General features: G+C 45.7%; 1 protein-coding gene across 4 annotated transcripts in view; it reads right to left on the reverse strand.

The window, feature by feature from the left end:
* The window catches only part of ptpn13 (protein tyrosine phosphatase non-receptor type 13), a 159,323-nt gene that overhangs the window by 49,249 nt on the left and 87,556 nt on the right, over positions 1–22,518 (reverse strand). For 3 of the 4 annotated variants that reach the window (XM_064977320.1, XM_064977319.1, XM_064977318.1), the window contains exons 8-10: positions 14,979–15,071; positions 13,220–13,316; positions 347–572 (exon numbers count right to left, since the gene is read on the reverse strand). In XM_064977320.1, coding sequence (XP_064833392.1) covers positions 347–572; positions 13,220–13,316; positions 14,979–15,071 — 416 coding nt within the window. Of the gene's footprint in view, positions 1–346; positions 573–11,213; positions 11,352–13,219; positions 13,317–14,978; positions 15,072–22,518 lie in introns of those variants that run through there. The other variant, XM_064977321.1, reaches the window with a different exon arrangement.

The following is a 22,518-nucleotide window of genomic DNA, read 5'->3' on the forward strand; positions in this document are numbered from 1 at the left end:
TATGCTACCTTAGGTTTGCTATGCGGTAGGCTACCTTAGGTTTGCTATGCGGTAGGCTACCTTAGGTTTGCTATGCGGTAGGCTACCTTAGGTTTGCTATGCGGTAGGCTACCTTAGGTTTGCTATGCGGTAGGCTACCTTAGGTTTGCTATGCGGTAGGCTACCTTAGGTTTGCTATGCGGTAGGCTACCTTAGGTTTGCTATGCGGTAGGCTACCTTAGGTTTGCTATGCGGTAGGCTACCTTAGGTTTGCTATGCGGTAGGCTACCTTAGGTTTGCTATGCGGTAGGCTACCTTAGGTTTGCTATGCGGTAGGCTACCTTAGGTTTGCTATGCGGTAGGCTACCTTAGGTTTGCGGTGGTGTGGTAGCGTTGCATTGAGAGGGTCCCGGAGGTCCAGCATGGAGGTGCGTGCCAGGGGCTCATCCCCGGTGTAGAGGCTGGCTCGGGGGTCGTCCCCTGGGTATAGGGAGACCCTGGACAGCCTGTTAGCCAGGTGAGCCTGGAGCCTCTGAACCTCTTCCTCACGTCTCTGGAGCATCAGACCCTCGTCGGCTGCACCCTCATGTCGCCTGGGGGAAAAACAGATTGAAATGTACAACAGAACGGACACCATGGATTCCATTCTATACATTGCAGACATTTATGTGTGTGCAGCCCCTTCATACAGCCTGCATGGGGAGGACATGGAAATAAGATGCATAGAACTGCCATGATTACTTACTCTACATGGCCTAGTCAGGCATATACACAGAGTGTACAACAACATTAAGAACACCTTCCTAATATGGAGTTGCTCTTCTGAATATCCTTGTTTCGTCAGGGCTTGGACTCTACAGGGATGCTGGGTGGTGGACCGTTCTTGATACACACGGGAAACTGTTGAACGTGAAAAACCCAGCAGCGTTGCAGTTCTTGACACAAACTGGTGCACCTGGCACCGACTAATATACCCCGTTCAAAGACACCTAAATATTTTGTCTTGCCCATTCCCCCTCTGAATGGCACACACACACACACACAATCCATGTTTCAATCGTCTCGGGGCTTACAAATCCTTCTTCAACTTCTTTAACCACCGTCTCCTCCCCTTCATCAACACTGATTCAAGTGGATTTAACAAGTGACTCAATAAGGGATCAGAGCTCTCACCTGGTGTTCCCCGGGCGCCGTCAATATCGATTAAGGCACCCTTTCGCAACCCTCTGATGCAGAGGGGTTGGGTTAAATGCGGAAGACACATTTGAATGTATTCAGTTGAACAACTGACTCGGTCTCCCCTTTCCCCTGGTCAGTCGGTCATGGAAAAAGCAGATGTTCTTAATGTTTTGTTCACTCAGTGTATGTTCTACATTAGACATTTCTATCCAGACACTGTCAGTCAGCAACATGGTGACAATGTTAAATGCCTGACAAAGGTTGTGTATTGTCCTAATTATGCATTCATTGGATTTTTGACAAGCTATGTGTTAAGGGAATTTTTATCAATGATGACTAATTATGCATACATTTCAATCAGGACTGACTAGTCCAAATGCTATTGTGTACTGTACATATATGCATTTTCTCTCTTGCTCCCATTCCCAATTGTATTTAATATAGTCAGGAGTTTAGAACAGTGCCTTGGTACAAATGAATGAACTATCTCCAGATGGCAGGGACGGACTATCTCTAGACTGTCTAGAATGCTTATCAACACTGACTGACCTTGGCTACAGGCGAGGAGGGAAGGCTCGAGAACTATAGGGCCTCTCTACTGGTGTCAAGAAGAGATAGAACATTTAGAAAACGCTGACGTCATTTTCAGTTTATAACCTGTGGAAAAATGTATATATACCAGTACTCCCTTGAATTAAACGCAGTTACCTGACTTAAGACCGGGGCTCTGTCCATTCTTATAAAAATATTGGGTCTTACAATCCCATAGAATGCATTGACAGAGTAATTCATTCTGATTGGGAAAACATACAGAGGAATTTAGAATTCCTCTAACACTATGTCAAGGAGATTTATTTTAGAGACGTGAAAAACCCGAAATTCAAGTCTTTCATGGATGTGATACGGTCCTGTGTGCTTAATGTCAAACTGAAGCTTAGACATAAATCTAAAAGCACGAGAACATTCAGACCTCTTCCCCTTTTCCACATCTTGTGACATAACAGCTTTACTCTAAAATGGATTCAATTGTTTTCCGCATCAATTGACGCACAATAACCCATAATGACAAAGAGAAGAGGTTTTGAGAAATATTTTTTTTTTGGTCAGGTTCTTCTAGCGGGGCTTGATACTGGTGATGTCTTGGATGGCTTGCGTGATGTCTCTGCCCCTGCTTGACACAGTGGGTGCAGCGGTATGTATATATGTATATATATGTATATGTATGTATGTATGTATATGTATGTATGTATGTATGTATGTGTATGTATGTATGTATATGTATGTATATGTATGTATATGTATGTATGTATATAGAGAAATACCTTATTTACATAAATATTCAGAATCTTTGCAATGAGACTCGGAATTGAGCACTAACTTCCAGTATCTCATCGTCTAATTAACATCACTTTACATGGCCCAGTATCTCCTATCAACTAATTAACATCACTTTACATGGCCCAGTATCTCCTATCAACTAATTAACATCACTTTACATGGTCCAGTATCTCCTATTGTCTAATTAACATCACTTTACATGGCCCAGTATCTCCTATCAACTAATTAACATCACTTTACATGGCCCAGTATCTCCTATCAACTAATTAACATCACTTTACATGGCCCAGTATCTCCTATTGTCTAATTAACATCACTGTACATGGCCCAGTATCTCCTATTGTCTAATTAACATCACTTTACATGGCCCAGTATCTCCTATTGTCTAATTAACATCACTTTACATGGCCCAGTATCTCCTATCGTCTAATTAACATCACTTTACATGGCCCAGTATCTCCTATCGTCTAATTAACATCACTTTACATGGCCCAGTATCTCCTATCGTCTAATTAACATCACTTTACATGGCCCAGTATCTCCTATCAACTAATTAACATCACTTTACATGGCCCAGTATCTCCCATCATCTAATGAACATCACTTTACATGGCCCAGTATCTCCTATCATCTAATTAACATCACTTTACATGGCCCAGTATCTCCTATTGTCTAATTAACATCACTTTACATGGCCCAGTATCTCCCATCATCTAATGAACATCACTTTACATGGCCCAGTATCTCCTATTGTCTAATTAACAACACTTTACATGGCCCAAAACATTAAAACAAAGACATGAAAACAACACCCACATTCTTGGATCTAATCACCGTAACTCATATCTAAATTATAAGGGTGCACCCCTGTGTCGGTCCTCTGAGCTACCAGCCTTCCGATGAACAGAATAACACAGTGTCTCTGTAACGGTAATCACATACCACTTACACTACAATGAAACATATCAACATGCAAGGCTCTTTATGAATGCTTGAAACAATCCAAACATGACAATTTAATTCACTCAGTAACACGCATTTTGTCTATTCAAGTTTAATCAGTCTTCAACTCTCCTGGCTTCAGTGAGCCTATGACTTCTGTTGGAATGTCTCTTCACTGACATTGCTACAGTTCAGGTGTGTTTGACCACTGTGTTAGTTATTCAAACAGTGCCATAAATGGTGATTGAGTCATCACGCTGTGCTCCCACGCTAGCCAGTCACGAGGACCACCTTCTCTCATCATCATCACGCTGTGCTCCCACGCTAGCCAGTCGCTAGTCACGAGTATCACCTTCTCTCATTATCATCAAGCTGTGCTCCCACGCTAGCCAGTTGCTAGTCACGAGGATCACCTTCTCTCATCATCACGCTGTGCTCCCACGCTAGTCACGAGTATCACCTTCTCTCATCATCATCACGCTGTGCTCCCACGCTAGCCAGTCGCTAGTCACGAGGATCACCTTCTCTCATCATCATCACGCTGTGCTCCCACGCTAGCCAGTCGCTAGTCACGAGTATCACCTTCTCTCATCATCATCACGCTGTGCTCCCACGCTAGCCAGTTGCTAGTCAAGAGTATCACCTTCTCTCATCATCATCAAGCTGTGCTCCCACGCTAGCCAGTCGCTAGTCACGAGTATCACCTTCTCTCATCATCATCACTCTGTGCTCCCACGCTAGCCAGTCGCTAGTCACGAGTATCACCTTCTCTCATCATCATCATCAAGCTGTGCTCCCACGCTAGCCAGTCGCTAGTCACGGGTATCACCTTCTCTCATCATCATCAAGCTGTGCTCCCACGCTAGCCAGTCGCTAGTCACGGGTATCACCTTCTCTTATCATCACGCTGTGCTCCCACGCTAGCCAGTCGCTAGTCACGAGTATCACCTTCTCTCATCATCATCACTCTGTGCTCCCACGCTAGCCAGTCGCTAGTCACGAGTATCACCTCTCATCATCACGCTGTGCTCCCACGCTAGCCAGTCGCTAGTCACGAGTATCACCTTCTCTCATCATCACGCTGTGCTCCCACGCTAGCCAGTTGCTAGTCACGAGTATTACCTTCTCTCATCATCATCACGCTGTGCTCCCACGCTAGCCAGTCGCTAGTCACGAGTATCACCTTCTCTCATCATCATCACTCTGTGCTCCCACGCTAGCCAGTCGCTAGTCACGAGTATCACCTTCTCTCATCATCACGCTGTGCTCCCACGCTAGCCAGTCGCTAGTCACGAGTATCACCTTCTCTCATCATCATCACGCTGTGCTCCCACGCTAGCCAGTCGCTAGTCACGAGTATCACCTTCTCTCATCATCACGCTGTGCTCCCACGCTAGCCAGTCGCTAGTCACGAGTATCACCTTCTCTCATCATCATCACGCTGTGCTCCCACGCTAGCCAGTCGCTAGTCACGAGTATCACCTTCTCTCATCATCATCACGCTGTGCTCCCACGCTAGCCAGTCGCTAGTCACGAGTATCACCTTCTCTCATCATCATCACGTTGTGCTCCCACGCTAGCCAGTTGCTAGTCACGAGTATCACCTTCTCTCATCATCATCACGTTGTGCTCCCACGCTAGCCAGTTGCTAGTCACGAGTATCACCTTCTCTCATCATCATCACGCTGTGCTCCCACGCTAGCCAGTCGCTAGTCACGAGTATCACCTTCTCTCATCATCACGCTGTGCTCCCACGCTAGCCAGTCGCTAGTCACGAGTATCACCTTCTCTCATCATCATCACTCTGTGCTCCCACGCTAGCCAGTCGCTAGTCACGAGTATCACCTTCTCTCATCATCATCATCAAGCTGTGCTCCCACGCTAGCCAGTCGCTAGTCACGGGTATCACCTTCTCTCATCATCATCAAGCTGTGCTCCCACGCTAGCCAGTCGCTAGTCACGGGTATCACCTTCTCTTATCATCACGCTGTGCTCCCACGCTAGCCAGTCGCTAGTCACGAGTATCACCTTCTCTCATCATCATCACTCTGTGCTCCCACGCTAGCCAGTCGCTAGTCACGAGTATCACCTTCTCTCATCATCATCACGCTGTGCTCCCACGCTAGCCAGTCGCTAGTCACGAGTATCACCTTCTCTCATCATCACGCTGTGCTCCCACGCTAGCCAGTTGCTAGTTACGAGTATCACCTTCTCTCATCATCATCACGCTGTGCTCCCACGCTAGCCAGTCGCTAGTCACGAGTATCACCTTCTCTCATCATCATCACGCTGTGCTCCCACGCTAGCCAGTCGCTAGTCACGAGTATCACCTTCTCTCATCATCATCACGCTGTGCTCCCACGCTAGCCAGTCGCTAGTCACGAGTATCACCTTCTCTCATCATCATCACTCTGTGCTCCCACGCTAGCCAGTCGCTAGTCACGAGTATCACCTCTCATCATCACGCTGTGCTCCCACGCTAGCCAGTTGCTAGTCACGAGTATTACCTTCTCTCATCATCATCACGCTGTGCTCCCACGCTAGCCAGTCGCTAGTCACGAGTATCACCTTCTCTCATCATCATCACTCTGTGCTCCCACGCTAGCCAGTCGCTAGTCACGAGTATCACCTTCTCTCATCATCACGCTGTGCTCCCACGCTAGCCAGTCGCTAGTCACGAGTATCACCTTCTCTCATCATCATCACGCTGTGCTCCCACGCTAGCCAGTCGCTAGTCACGAGTATCACCTTCTCTCATCATCACGCTGTGCTCCCACGCTAGCCAGTCGCTAGTCACGAGTATCACCTTCTCTCATCATCATCACGCTGTGCTCCCACGCTAGCCAGTCGCTAGTCACGAGTATCACCTTCTCTCATCATCATCACGCTGTGCTCCCACGCTAGCCAGTCGCTAGTCACGAGTATCACCTTCTCTCATCATCATCACGTTGTGCTCCCACGCTAGCCAGTTGCTAGTCACGAGTATCACCTTCTCTCATCATCATCACGTTGTGCTCCCACGCTAGCCAGTTGCTAGTCACGAGTATCACCTTCTCTCATCATCATCACGCTGTGCTCCCACGCTAGCCAGTCGCTAGTCACGAGTATCACCTTCTCTCATCATCACGCTGTGCTCCCACGCTAGCCACGAGTATCACCTTCTCTCATCATCATCACACTGTGCTCCCACGCTAGCCAGTTCGTTAGTCACGAGGATCACCTTCTCTCATCATCATCACGCTGTGCTCCCACGCTAGCCAGTTCGTTAGTCACGAGTATCACCTTCTCTCATCATCATCACTCTGTGCTCCCACGCTAGCCAGTCGCTAGTCACGAGTATCACCTTCTCTTATCATCATCACGCTGTGCTCCCACGCTAGCCAGTCGCTAGTCACGAGTATCACCTTCTCTTATCATCATCACGCTGTGCTCCCACGCTAGCCAGTCGCTAGTCACGAGTATCACCTTCTCTCATCATCATCACTCTGTGCTCCCACGCTAGCCAGTCGCTAGTCACGAGTATCACCTTCTCTCATCATCATCACGCTGTGCTCCCACGCTAGCCAGTCGCTAGTCACGAGTATCACCTTCTCTCATCACGCTGTGCTCCCACGCTAGCCAGTCGCTAGTCACGAGTATCACCTTCTCTCATCATCATCACTCTGTGGTCCCACGCTAGCCAGTCGCTAGTCACGAGTATCACCTTCTCACATCATCACGTTGTGCTCCCACGCTAGCCAGTTGCTAGTCACGAGTATCACCTTCTCTCATCATCACGCTGTGCTCCCACGCTAGTCACGAGTATCACCTTCTCTCATCATCACGCTGTGCTCCCACGCTAGCCAGTCGCTAGTATCACCTTCTCTCATCATCATCACGTTGTGCTCCCACGCTAGCCAGTTGCTAGTCACGAGTATCACCTCCTCTCATCATCATCACGTTGTGCTCCCACGCTAGCCAGTTGCTAGTCACGAGTATCACCTCCTCTCATCATCATCACGCTGTGCTCCCACGCTAGCCAGTCGCTAGTCACGAGTATCACCTTCTCTCATCATCACACTGTGCTCCCACGCTAGCCAGTCGCTAGTCACGAGTATCACCTTCTTTCAGTATTCCACCACAAAAGGTTTAGTTAAAAGTTGTCCTAAAATCCCCCAAGCAACTAAAACATGGAGAAAAGACATCTTGGTTCCATAGCCAATCTGCCGGCATCACATACAACTGGATAGTTTTTTTTAATTTAAATTTTACCTTTATTTTACTAGGCATGTCAGTTAATAACAAATTCTTATTTTCAATGACGGCCTAGGAACAGTGGGTTAACTGCCTTGTTCAGGGGCAGAGCGACATATTTGTAACTTGTCAGCGAGGGGGTTTGAACTTTCGGTTACTAGTCCAACACTAACTACTAGGCTACCCTGCCGCTCTAACCACTAGGCTACCAGAGTTTAACATACTCCATTAAAAATGTTATGGACATTCGGTTACTGGTTTTAGAGATGATGGATAGAGATACACACATGAACACACACACACATGACACACACACACACACACACACACACACACACACACACACACACACACACACACACACACACAGGGAAGTATTCCGACCCCTCGACTTTTTCCACATTTTGTTACGTTACAGCCTCATTCTGAAATGGAATAAATAAAAAATGATCCTCAGCTACACACAATAGCCCATAATGACAAAGCGAAAACCGGTTTCTGAATTTTTGCAAATGTATTAAAAATATTTCCATTGATCATCCTTGAGATGTTTCTACAACTTGGTTGGAGTCCACCTGTGTTAAATTTAATTGATTGGACATGATTTGGAAAGGCACACACACTGTCAACAGTGGGACCTTATATAGACAGGTATGTCAGAGCAAAAACCAAGCAATTAGGTCGAAGGAATTGTCCATAGCGCTCCGAGACAGGATTGTGTCGAGGCACAGATCTGAGGAAGGCTACCAAAAAATGTCTGCAGCATTGAAGGTCCCTAAGAACACAGTGGCCTTCATCATTCTTATATGTAAGAAGTTTGGAACCACCAACTCTTTCTAGAGCTGGCCGTCCGGCCGAAGTGAGCAATCGGGGGAGAAGAGCCTTGGTTAGAGAGGTGACCAAGAACTCTACGGTCACTCTGATAGAGCTTCAGAGTTCCTCTGTGGAGACGGGAGAACATTCCAGAAGGACAACTACCTTTGCAGCACTCCACCAATTAGGCCTTTATGGTCGAGTGGCCAGAAGGAAGCCACTCCTCAGTAAAAAGGCACATGACAGTCTGCTTGGAGTTTGACAATGAGAAACAAGATTCAATCTTTGTTTCATCAGACCAAAGAACTCTTTGGCCTGAATGCCAAGGGTCACCTGGCACCATCCCTACGGTGAAGCATGGTGGTGGCAGCATCATGCTGTGGGGATGTTTTCAGCAGCAGGGACTGGGAGACTAGTCAGGATCGAGGGAAAGATTAATAGAGCAAAGTACAAAGAGATCCTTGATGAAAACCTGCTCCAGAGCGCTCAGGACCTCAGACTGAGGCGAAGGTTCACATTCCAACAGGTGAACTTGGTGAGCCCGGACTTGAAAATAGCTGTGCAGCGACGCTCCCCATCCAACCTGACAGAGCTTGAGAGGATCTGCAGAGAAGAATGTGAGAAGCTCCCCAAATACAGGTGTGTCAAGCTGGTAGCGTTATAACCAAAGAAGACTCGAGGCTGTAATCGCTGCCAAAGGTGCTTCAACAGAGTACTGAGTAAAGGGTGTGAATACTTACAGTACCAGTCAAAAGTTTGGACAAACCTCCTCATTCAAGGGTTTACATTTTTACTATTTTCTACATTGTAGAATAATAGTGAAGACATCAAAACTATGAAATAACACATGGAATCATGTAAGCAAAAAACAGTGTTAAACATGTCAATATATATTATAGAAGAAAGCCTTATTTGGTAAAAGACCAAGTCCATATTACGGCAAGAACAGCTCAAATAAGCAAAGAGAAACGACCAGCATTACTAAGTCAGTCACTACGGAAAATGTCAAGTACTTTGAAAGCTTCTTCAAGTAGCAAAAATCATCAAGCGCTCTGATGAAAGTGGCTCTCATGAGGACCGCCACAGGAAAGGAAGACCAGTTCTCTGCTGCAGAGGATGAGTTCATTAGAGTTAATTGCACCTCAGAATTTGCAGCCCAAATACATTTTTCAGAGTTCAAGTAACAGACACATCTCAACATCAACTGTTCAGAGGAGACCACGTGAATCAGGAATTCATAGTCGAATTGCTGTAAAGAAACTACTACTAAAATAAGAGACTTTCTTGGGCCAAGAAACACAAGCAATGGACATTAGACCAGTGGAAATATGTCCTTTGGTCTGATAAGTCTAAATTTGAGATTTTTGAATCCAACCACAATGTCTTTGTGAGACGCAAAGTAGGTGAATGGATGATCTCCGCATGTGTGGTTCCCACTGTGAAGCATGGAGGAGGAGGTGTGATGGTACTTTGCTGGTGAAACTGTCAGTGATTTTGTTAGAATTAAAGGCATGGCTACCACAGCATCCCATCTGGTTTGCGCTTAGAGAGACTATCATTTGTTTTTCAACAGGTCAATGACCCAACACACCTTCAGGCTGTGTAAGGGCTATTTGACCAAGAAGGAGAGTGATGAGTGCTGCATCAGATGACCTGGCCTCCACAATCCCCCGACCTCAACCCAATTGAGATGGTTTGGGATGAGTTGGACCGCAGAGTGAAAGAAAAGCAGACAATAAATGCTCAGAATATGTGGGAACTCCTTCAAAGCTGTTGGAAAAGCATTCCTCATGAAGCTGGTTGAGAAAATGCCAAGAGTGTACAGAACTGTCATCAAGGCAAAGGGTGGCTAATTTGAATAATCTAAAATCTATTTTTGATTTGTTCAATAGTTTTTTGGTTACTATGAGTCCATATGTGTGATTTTATAGTTTTGATGTCTTTACTATTATTCTACAATGTAGAAAATAGTAAAAGTAAAGAAAAACCCTTGAATGAGTAGGTGTGTCTAAACTTTAGACTGGCACAATGTATGTATGTAATGATTTCAGGGTTTTCTTTCAAATAAATGTGATTTTTTGTTGTTGTTGCTTTGTCATTATGGGGTATGGTGTGTAGAATGATGAGGGAAAACTATTTAATCCATTTTAGAAAATGGCAGTAATGTGGAAAAAGTCCAGGGGTCTGAATACTTTCCAAATGCACTGTATCACTAACAGCTGTTTGGGTGAGTGTGTGTCGTTCCACTCTGTGGCCCTGTGCCCAAACTGTCTGCCTACACACAGGATCGATTATGAAATCCTACTGGCACTGATTAACCTACCACACCCCGCCACACTACAGCCAGCCTGCAGCAGACCGTGTAAATCACACTGATATCACACACACAGCCAGTAGCAGAGCCCAATAGAACCCTATTCCCGAAATAGTGCTTCAGGCCAAAATTCTGTCGTTCTGCCCCTGAACAAGGCAGTTGACGTAGGCCGCCATTGTAAATAAGAGTTTGTTCTTAACTGACTTGCCTAGTTAAATAAAGGTAAAAAATAAAGATTCGACCATAGAGCCAGGTTATACATTAATTTAACCAGCAGGGGGTGCAGGAGGGCCATAGACAAAACATCATACAGCTAATGGGTAAGACTGCTTCAGGAAGTTAAAAAAACATTACCCTTTAGGAAGCACACCTTACCCTGGAACAAGTGTGAATAATTGAAAACAGGATTAATTACCTTCTATGATATACATTTCCAGATTTTTGATTTAATCTTTATCTTGATTCTTAACTCCACTCGGACTGGCGTGTTTCCAAACCTTTAACCACGACACACGGCTCCGTTTTCCCAGTCTTGTGCAACGTGAGCGATGTGAGAATAGCTTCACCCTGAGATACATACATTTAGTTAAACATTAACAGGTGTCTGTCCTGGGCCACGGTATATACACTACATGACCAAAAGTATGTAGACACCTGCTCCTTCTTGTGTAATATACACTACATGACCAAAAGTATGTAGACACCTGCTCGTCAAACATCTCATTCCAAAATCATGGGCATTAATATGGAGTTGGTCCCCACCCTTTGCTGCAATAACAGCCTCCACTCTTCCGGGAAGGCTTTCCACTAGATGTTGGAACATTGCTGCGGGGACTTGCTTCCTTTCAGCCACAAGAGCATTAGTGAGGGCAGCACTGATGTTGGGTGATTAGGCCTGGCATGCAGTCGGCATTCCAATTCATCCCAAAGGTGTTCGATGGGGTTGAGGTCAGGGCTCTGTGCAGGCTAGTCAAGTTCTTCCACACCGATTGACAAACCATTTCTGTATGGACCTAGCTTTGTGCACAGGGCATTGTCATACTGAAAACAGGAAAGGGCCTTCCCCAAAACAGTTGCCACAAAGTTGCAAGTACAGAATTGTCAACAATGCCATTGTATGCTGCAGCATTAAGACTTTCCTTCACTGAAACTAAGGGACCTGGACCGAATCACAAAAAACAGCCAAACACCTTAATTCCTCCTCCACCAAACTTTACAGTTGGCACTATGCATTAGGGCAGGTAGCGTTCTCCTGGCATCAACCGAACCCTGATTCCTCCATCAGACTGCCAGATGTTAAAGCGTGAGTCATCACTCCAGCCAACGCTTGAAATTGTGCATGGTGATCTTAGGCTTGTGGTGATCTTAGGCTGGTGATCTTAGGCTTGTGTGCAGCTTGTGTGCAGCTGCTCGGCCATGGAAACCCATATCATGAAGCTCTTTACAATAGTGCATCTAAATCATTTAATCCTATTTATCCTATCCTCTTCAAGGAATACCTAGGATAGGATAAAGTAATCCTTCTCACCCCCCCTTAAATGATTTAGATGCACTATTGTAAAGTGGCTGTTCCACTGGATGTCAGAAGGTGAATTCACCAATTTGTAAGTCGCTCTGGATAAGAGCGTCTGCTAAATGACTTAAATGTAAATGTAAGCTCCTGACGAACAGTTCTTGTGTTGACGTTGCTTCCAGAGGCAGTTTGGAACACAGTAGTGAGTGTTGCAACCGAGGACAGACGATTTTAATGCACTAGGTGCTTCAGCACTCAGCGGTCACGTCCTGTGAGCTTGTGTGGCCTACCACTTCACGGCTGAGCCGGTGTTGCTCCTAGATGTTTCTGCCTCACAATAACAGCACTTACAGTTGACCGGAAATTTGATGAACTGAATTGTTGGAAAGGTGGCATCCTATGACGGTGCCATGTTGAAAGTTACTGAGCTCTTCAGTAAGGCCATTCTACTGCCAATGTTTTGTCTATGGAGATTGCATGGCTGTGTGCTTGAATTTATATGCCTGTCAGCAACAGGTGTGGCTGAAATAGACATATCCACTAATTTGAAGGGGTGTCCATATACTGCTGGATATATAATCTAAATGCTATAGAGCAGGGTGTGCACACACACAAACACGTTTCTAAAGCAGGACTCAGACATTTGACTGGACACTAGGAATGTGAGAGGGGGGAGAGTGCAGGTGAAGGGTTGTTTTCGTTAAGGCACACCATAGCACAACTTTGTTTTAAACATTCTGTAATGAAAAACAAAAAAGGAGCCTTTGCTATTGGACAAATTCAGATGGTACCTCCCTGTTTCGGACTGTTTTCTTCCATTGCGTATCCTAATGAACAAAGCCCAGGTGAATCTTCCTCTGGGAACGGACATGCCTGTATCTCAGTTGTAATTCTTAACAGGGATGTACCTGTGTCTGTGTGCGTTGTGGCTGGTGAGAGACATGCCGTGATGGTCTGAGAGAGCCAACTGGGAGCTGTAACGTCTCACTTCCTCTGGTTTCTTAACTGAAACAGAAGAAATAAAATATATCAAGTTCCATCACATGATCAACAGCACGCGCTAACAGGCAGCAGGCTCCGAGGGGCAGCAGGCTCCGAGGGGCAGCAGGCTCCGAGGGGAGTTGGTCGAGTAGTGACGGTGAAAGTGGAACAGACCAGAAGTATCACACATTCATAAAACTAAGCAACGGTTAACAGCAGCTTTGTGTCAGTGAGGTTGCTGGGAGTGCTGTTAAGCTGTTTAGAATTTCCTTTCCAAGATGAGGGGGACGTGAAGTGGACAGCAGTGGTGTAAAGTACAGAAGCAAAAATACTTTAAAGTACTACTTATGTCATTTTTTGTGGGTATCTGTATTTTAATGTATATTTTTGACAACATTTACTTCACTACATTCCAAAAGAAAATGATGTATTTTTTTACACCATACATTTTCTCTCACACCCAAAAGTACTTCTTACATTTTAAATGTTTAGCAGGACAGAAAATAGTCCAATTCACACACTTATCAAGAGAACATCCCTGGTCATCCCTACTGCCTCTGATATGGCAGACTCACTAAACAGAAAACATCCCTGGTCAACCCTACTGCCTCTGATCTGGTGGACTCACTAAACAGAGAACATCCCTGGTCATCCCTACTGCCTCTGATCTGGAGGACTCACTAAACAGAGAACATCCCTGGTCATCCCTACTGCCTCTGATCTGGAGGACTCACTAAACAGAGAACATCCCTGGTCATCCCTACTGCCTCTGATCTGGAGGACTCACTAAACAGAGAACATCCCTGGTCATCCCTACTGCCTCTGATCTGGAGGACTCACTAAACAGAGAACATCCCTGGTCATCCCTACTGCCTCTGATCTGGAGGACTCACTAAACAGAGAACATCCCTGGTCATCCCTACTGCATGTCTGATCTGGAGGACTCACTAAACAGAGAACATCCCTGGTCAACCCTACTGCCTCTGATCTGGATGACTCACTAAACAGAGAACATCCCTGGTCATCCCTACTGCATGTCTGATCTGGAGGATTCACTAAACAGAGAACATCACTGGTCAACCCTACTGCCTCTGATCTGGATGACTCACTAAACAGAGAACATCCCTGGTCATCCCTACTGCATGTCTGATCTGGAGGATTCACTAAACAGAGAACATCACTGGTCATCCCTACTGCCTCTGATCTGGAGAACTCACTAAACACAAATGCTTAGTTTGTGAATGATGTTGGAGTGTGCCTTTGGCTATCTGTACATTTAAAAAACACAAACAATTGTACCATCTGGTTTCCTTAATATAAGGGATTTTAAATAATTTACTTTTAATTTTACATTTTTGCAAATTACATTTCATTATGATACTTAAAGCCTATTTAAAACCAAATACTTTTAGACTTTTACTGAAGTAGTATTTTACTGGGTGATTTTCACTTGAGTCATTTCCTATTAAAAAGGTATATCTTTACTTTCACTCAAGTATGACAATTGTGTATTTTTCCCATCACTGGTGAATAGTCAGCTCCGGCTTCAAGACATGTGACTCATAATGAATCTACATTCAATGACACATTTTCCTCTTTCGCTGTGGAATTGGAAACGCGTGTTTGACGGACATGCAGTTTTTGTATTTTAAAGTTGAAAAAGGACTGGCTTGAATGATATGCTACCTTGTCTGTAGTCGGTGTCGGAGGATGCTACAGAGGGGCTCTCACTGGACGAGCTGTAGTCACTGTGGTACCTCCGATGGGAGTGGAGAGGATCTGAAAGATAGACACATTAAAATCAGAGTTATTATATTGGATCTCTATGCTCTGAAAGACAGACATTTACTCAGACAGTAGAGAAGCTGCTGTGTGTCAAATAGACAGAGTGTATAAAACATTAGGAACAACAGCTCTTTCCATGACAGACTGATGACCAGGTGAAAGCTATGAACCCTTATTGATGTCACTTGTTAAATTCACTTCAATCAGTGTAAATGAAGGGGAGGAGACGGGTTAAAGAAGGATTTTTAAGCCTTGAGACAATTGAGACATGGATTGTGTATGGGTGCCATTCAGAGGGTGAATGGGCAAGACAAAAGATTTAAATGGGGCAAGCCGAAAGTGCCTCTGAACGGGGTATGGTAGTAGGTGCCAGGTGCACCGGTTTGAGTGTCAAGAACTGCAAAGCTGCTGAGTGTATCAAGAATGGTCCACCACCCAAAGGACATCCAGCCAATTTGACACAACTGCGGGAAGCACTGGAGTCAATTTGCTTCCCGATAGAACGTTTGAGAACTTGTAGAGTTCTTGCCCTGACGAATTAAGGCTGTTTTGAGGGCAAAAATAGGGTGCAACTCAATATTAGGGAGGTGTTCCTAATGTTTTGTACAAGCACTGAATTTTCATGAGAGAACAGTCACTGCATCACAGTCACGTTTTGCTTTCACAGCTCCAACACATCCGTAGACACAGCATCACTGTGAGTTATGGCTAGAAAATCATGCAAAGTAGGTTTTTCCCTTTTGACACAGAAAAAACTAGTTTGAGCCAAGAAGACATATTTTATGTCCCAACCAAATACATTGAAATAAATTCATTTTAAGAGGATTTGACTGATTAGCAGCGAAGACTGTCTAACTCAGGGGAAACGGAGTCCACGCGTGGTAGTGAGACTGAGGCGGTGTCACAAATGCCACCCTATTCCCTATATGGGTTCCGGTCTAAAGTAGTACACTATATAGGGACTACTAGGGTTCCATAGGGCTCTGCACTAAATAGGGAACCATAGGGCTCCGGTCTAAAGTAGTGCACTATATAGGGAATAGGGTTCCATAGGGCTCCGGTCTAAAGTAGTGCACTATATAGGGAATAGGGTTCCATAGGGCTCCGGTCTAAAGTAGTGCACTATATAGGGAATAGGGTTCCATAGGGCTCTGGTCTAAAGTAGTGCACTATATAGGGAATAGTGTTCCATAGGGCTCTGGTCTAAAGTAGTGCACTATATAGGGAATAGGGTTCCATCTGGGCCAGCCTGAGAACTCAGAGCAGCAGTTCCTTTCCAACTGCTGGGGGAATTTGATTCTCTAAAATTGTTTGTGAACAAACACATTAAACCTGTTGGAGACAACAGTAAGAAAAACAAATAACTCATACCAGGAAAGTAAACAAATATGGAAAGATGTCATGAAAAGTCCCTATAATCAGATAGAAAATATCATAAATAATAGGTGAAGGCAGCAAGCTTGACACTGCAAAGTGTTGTGAATATCCCTCTAGTCTTAACAGCCTCGGGCAGGGAAAGAGGCAGGGTTGTGTGGAGGAGCGCTGACTAGATGGAATAGCGGCAGGGCTGGCTTTGTGACAGGCGAGCTGACAAAATGGATTAAAGGCAGGCGGGGCTGTGTGACAGGATAGCTGACTCGATGGATTAGAGGCAGGGTTGGCTGGCTGAGTGAGTGAGAGATCTGACTAGATGGATTAGATGCAGGGTTGACTGGTTGTGTGAGGAGATCTGACTAGATGGATTAGAGGCAGGGTTGGCCGGCTGAGTGAGTGAAAGATCTGACTAGATGGATTAGAGGAAGGGTTGACTGGCTGTGTGAGAGGAGATCTGACTAGATGGATTAGAGGCAGGGTTGACTGGCTGAGTGAGAGAGATCTGACTAGATGGATTAGAGGCAGGTTTGGCTGGCTGAGTGAGAGGAGATCTGATTAGATGGATTAGAGTAAGGGGTTGACTGGCTGTGTGAGAGGAGATCTGGCGAGATGAATTAGAGACAGGGTTGACTGGCTGAGTGTGAGGAGATCTAACTAGATGGATTATAGAGGCAGGGTTGGCTGGCTGAGTGAGAGGAGATCTGACTAGATGGATTAGAGGCAGGGTTGACTGGATAGATGGATTAGAGGCAGGGTTGACTGGTTGTGTGAGAGGTGATCTGACTAGATGAATTAGAGGCAGGGTTGACTGGCTGTGTGAGAGGAGATCTGACAAAATGGATTAGAGGCAGGGATGACTGGCTGTGTGAGAGGAGATCTGACTAAACTCCATGGGTGAGTCAGAACTCTTCAACTGAGACAATGCTAAAATATCAATCCATTGGTGAGTCAGTGCCAATATTTTCCATTTGTGCTGAAATGAAAATGAAAGGCTCAGGGTGTAAGAGGTTTTGTTGAAGTGCTGTCTTTAACGTTAATGCCATCTTTGGTGCATTTATCAATGCACGACCACAAGTTTAAAATGCATTCTGTCATTCCAAAATGCAGACTGTGATATATTTGAACATTACTATTTTATAAACACAAATAAACATTTGATTAATAAAATATGTAACCTCTTGAGTGGTACACTACAAAGCAGGTTCAATGAGTTAGCCATCTAACTCTGATAAAGAACCAGAAATCACCATTCGCTTTCTCAATCAATCAGAAAAACAAACTTAGATGTGTTTTTGGCTGAGTCAATTAGACCACGCACAGTTCAACCTTATCCTTTAAAAATATATATTTTAAAAATCTGAATATTTAGGCAAGTTAGCGAGCTAAGTCATTGAACCTGCTTTGTAGTTTACCTCCCCACTGTGGTAAAACCCATGACGTCAGTCCAACATACCTTCAAGTGTTTACAAGACCAGAAAGTCCTGCTCACTCCATGCTACTGCACATACTTTAAAAACAACATTCTTCAGAGATTTCTCATGTAGGCGTGGGGTTAAAAAAAATACTTCTCAGTACAGTAGGTTTCTGGCCTATTTGGTGTCCTACGTAAACAATGAGCAGAGCAGAATGGTAAGACACTTAAAGCAACAGGGATATCGATGCTGAGTCAGTAGGCCACGATTGACCGGTTCACCTATTGACAAAAAAATAGTTCCTCAGATCCTTCCACTGCGACTCCAGATCTCAGAGAATAAAGCGGATTCACACTGACCCTGACTAACGTCTGTCCCATTGGGAATAAAGATGAGTAAAAGTAGTAAATACATCTGACATCGGCTGTGAAATCCTTACTAAATGCTACAGGGAGGGGTGGTAATGGGTTTTAGTAGGCCTACAGACAATCAAATGATTCAAGGGACATCTTTCATGGACACAATTGTAAGCCAAATATATTTTCATTATGTGTGCGCGTTCGTACATACATTTCCGACAGAAAAGATATGTCAAACTGAGATTCTGTCATTCTGCCTATCAGCAGCAGCTCTGAGGAAATAGCCAAGTGAGTGAAGACCAACACACCTGACCCGGTTAACACACGTCTACAACAGTACCAACACGTCTACAACAGTACCAACACGTCTACAACAGTACCAACCCACCAACCCACGTCTACAACAGAACCAACCCACGTCTACAACAGTACCAACCCACCAACCCACGTCTACAACAGAACCAACCCACGTCTACAACAGTACCAACCCACCAACCCACGTCTACAACAGTACCAACCCACGTCTACAACAGTACCAACCCACGTCTACAACAGTACCAACCCACGTCTACAACAGTACCAACCCACGTCTACAACAGTACCAACCCACGTCTACAACAGTACCAACCCACGTCTACAACAGTACCAACCCACCAACCCACGTCTACAACAGTACCAACCCACGTCTACAACAGTACCAACCCACGTCTACAACAGTACCAACCCACGTCTACAACAGAACCAACCCACCAACACACGTCTACAACAGTACCAACCCACCAACCCACGTCTACAACAGTACCAACCCACGTCTACAACAGTACCAACCCACCAACCCACGTCTACAACAGTACCAACCCACGTCTACAACAGTACCAACCCACCAACCCACGTCTACAACAGTACCAACCCACGTCTACAACAGTACCAACCCACGTCTACAACAGTACCAACCCACGTCTACAACAGTACCAACCCACGTCTACAACAGTACCAACCCACGTCTACAACAGTACCAACCCACGTCTACAACAGTACCAACCCACGTCTACAACAGTACCAACCCACGTCTACAACAGTACCAACCCACGTCTACAACAGTACCAACCCACGTCTACAACAGTACCAACCCACCAACCCACGTCTACAACAGAACCAACCCACGTCTACAACAGTACCAACCCACCAACCCACGTCTACAACAGTACCAACCCACCAACCCACGTCTACAACAGTACCAACCCACCAACCCACGTCTACAACAGTACCAACCCACGTCTACAACAGTACCAACCCACGTCTACAACAGTACCAACCCACGTCTACAACAGTACCAACCCACGTCTACAACAGTACCAACCCACCAACCCACGTCTACAACAGTACCAACCCACGTCTACAACAGTACCAACACATGTCTACAACAGTACCAACCCACGTCTACAACAGAACCAACCCACCAACACACGTCTACAACAGTACCAACCCACCAACCCACGTCTACAACAGTACCAACCCACGTCTACAACAGTACCAACCCACGTCTACAACAGTACCAACCCACCAACCCACGTCTACAACAGTACCAACCCACCAACCCACGTCTACAACAGTACCAACCCACGTCTACAACAGTACCAACCCACGTCTACAACAGTACCAACCCACCAACCCACGTCTACAACAGTACCAACCCACGTCTACAACAGTACCAACACATGTCTACAACAGTACCAACCCACGTCTACAACAGAACCAACCCACCAACACACGTCTACAACAGTACCAACCCACCAACCCACGTCTACAACAGTACCAACCCACGTCTACAACAGTACCAACCCACGTCTACAACAGTACCAACCCACCAACCCACGTCTACAACAGTACCAACCCACCAACCCACGTCTACAACAGTACCAACCCACGTCTACAACAGTACCAACCCACCAACCCACGTCTACAACAGTACCAACCCACCAACCCACGTCTACAACAGTACCAACCCACGTCTACAACAGTACCAACCCACGTCTACAACAGTACCAACCCACCAACCCACGTCTACAACAGTACCAACCCACCAACCCACGTCTACAACAGTACCAACCCACGTCTACAACAGTACCAACCCACCAACCCACGTCTACAACAGTACCAACCCACCAACCCACGTCTACAACAGTACCAACCCACGTCTACAACAGTACCAACACACGTCTACAACAGTACCAACACACGTCTACAACAGTACCAACCCACGTCTACAACAGTACCAACCCACGTCTACAACAGTACCAACCCACCAACCCACGTCTACAACAGTACCAACCCACGTCTACAACAGTACCAACCCACCAACCCACGTCTACAACAGTACCAACCCACGTCTACAACAGTACCAACCCACGTCTACAACAGTACCAACCCACGTCTACAACAGTACCAACCCACGTCTACAACAGTACCAACCCACCAACCCACGTCTACAACAGTACCAACCCACCAACCCACGTCTACAACAGTACCAAACCACGTCTACAACAGTACCAACACACGTCTACAACAGTACCAACCCACCAACCCACGTCTACAACAGTACCAACCCACGTCTACAACAGTACCAACCCACGTCTACAACAGTACCAACCCACGTCTACAACAGTACCAACCCACGTCTACAACAGTACCAACCCACGTCTACAACAGTACCAACAGTACCAACCCACGTCTACAACAGTACCAACCCACGTCTACAACAGTACCAACACGTCTGACCCAGTTAACACACGTCTACAACAGTACCAACACGTCTACAACAGTACCAACACGTCTACAACAGTACCAACACGTCTACAACAGTACCAACACGTCTACAACAGTACCAACACGTCTACAACAGTACCAACACGTCTACAACAGTACCAACACGTCTACAACAGTACCAACACGTCTACAACAGTACCAACACGTCTACAACAGTACCAACACGTCTGACCCAGTTAACACACGTCTACAACAGTACCAACACGTCTACAACAGTACCAACACGTCTGACCCAGTTAACACACGTCTACAACAGTACCAACACGTCTACAACAGTACCAACACGTCTACAACAGTACCAACACGTCTACAACAGTACCAACACGTCTACAACAGTACCAACACGTCTACAACAGTACCAACACGTCTGACTCAGTTAACACACGTCTACAACAGTACCAACACGTCTGACCCAGTTAACACACGTCTATAACAGTACCAACACGTCTGACCCAGTTAACACACGTCTACAACAGTACCAACACGTCTACAACAGTACCAACACGTCTGACCCAGTTAACACACGTCTACAACAGTACCAACACGTCTACAACAGTAAAAACACGTCTGACTCAGTTAACACACGTCTACAACAGTACCAACACGTCTGACCCAGTTAACACACGTCTATAACAGTACCAACACGTCTACAACAGTACCAACACGTCTACAACAGTACCAACACGTCTACAACAGTACCAACACGTCTACAACAGTACCAACACGTCTGACCCAGTTAACACACGTCTATAACAGTACCAACACGTCTATAACAGTACCAACACGTCTGACCCAGTTAACACACGTCTACAACAGTACCAACACGTCTGACCCAGTTAACACACGTCTACAACAGTACCAACACGTCTGACCCAGTTAACACACGTCTACAACAGAACCAACACACGTCTACAACAGTACCAACACGTCTGACCCAGTTAACACAGGTCTACAACAGTACCAACACGTCTGACCCAGTTAACACACGTCTACAACAGTACCAACACGTCTGACCCAGTTAACACACGTCTACAACAGTACCAACACGTCTGACCCAGTTAACACACGTCTACAACAGTACCAACACGTCTGACCCAGTTAACACACGTCTACAACAGTACCAACACGTCTGACCCAGTTAACACACGTCTACAACAGTACCAACACGTCTACAACAGTACCAACACGTCTACAACAGTACCAACACGTCTACAACAGTACCAACACGTCTACAACAGTACCAACACGTCTGACCCAGTTAACACACGTCTACAACAGTACCAACACGTCTGACCCAGTTAACACACGTCTACAACAGTACCAACACGTCTGACCCAGTTAACACACGTCTACAACAGTACCAACACGTCTGACCCAGTTAACACACGTCTACAACAGAACCAACACACGTCTACAACAGTACCAACACGTCTGACCCAGTTAACACAGGTCTACAACAGTACCAACACG

This window comes from Oncorhynchus masou, chromosome 11, assembly GCF_036934945.1.
Source record: "Oncorhynchus masou masou isolate Uvic2021 chromosome 11, UVic_Omas_1.1, whole genome shotgun sequence".
Classification (NCBI taxonomy): Eukaryota; Metazoa; Chordata; class Actinopteri; order Salmoniformes; family Salmonidae; genus Oncorhynchus; species Oncorhynchus masou.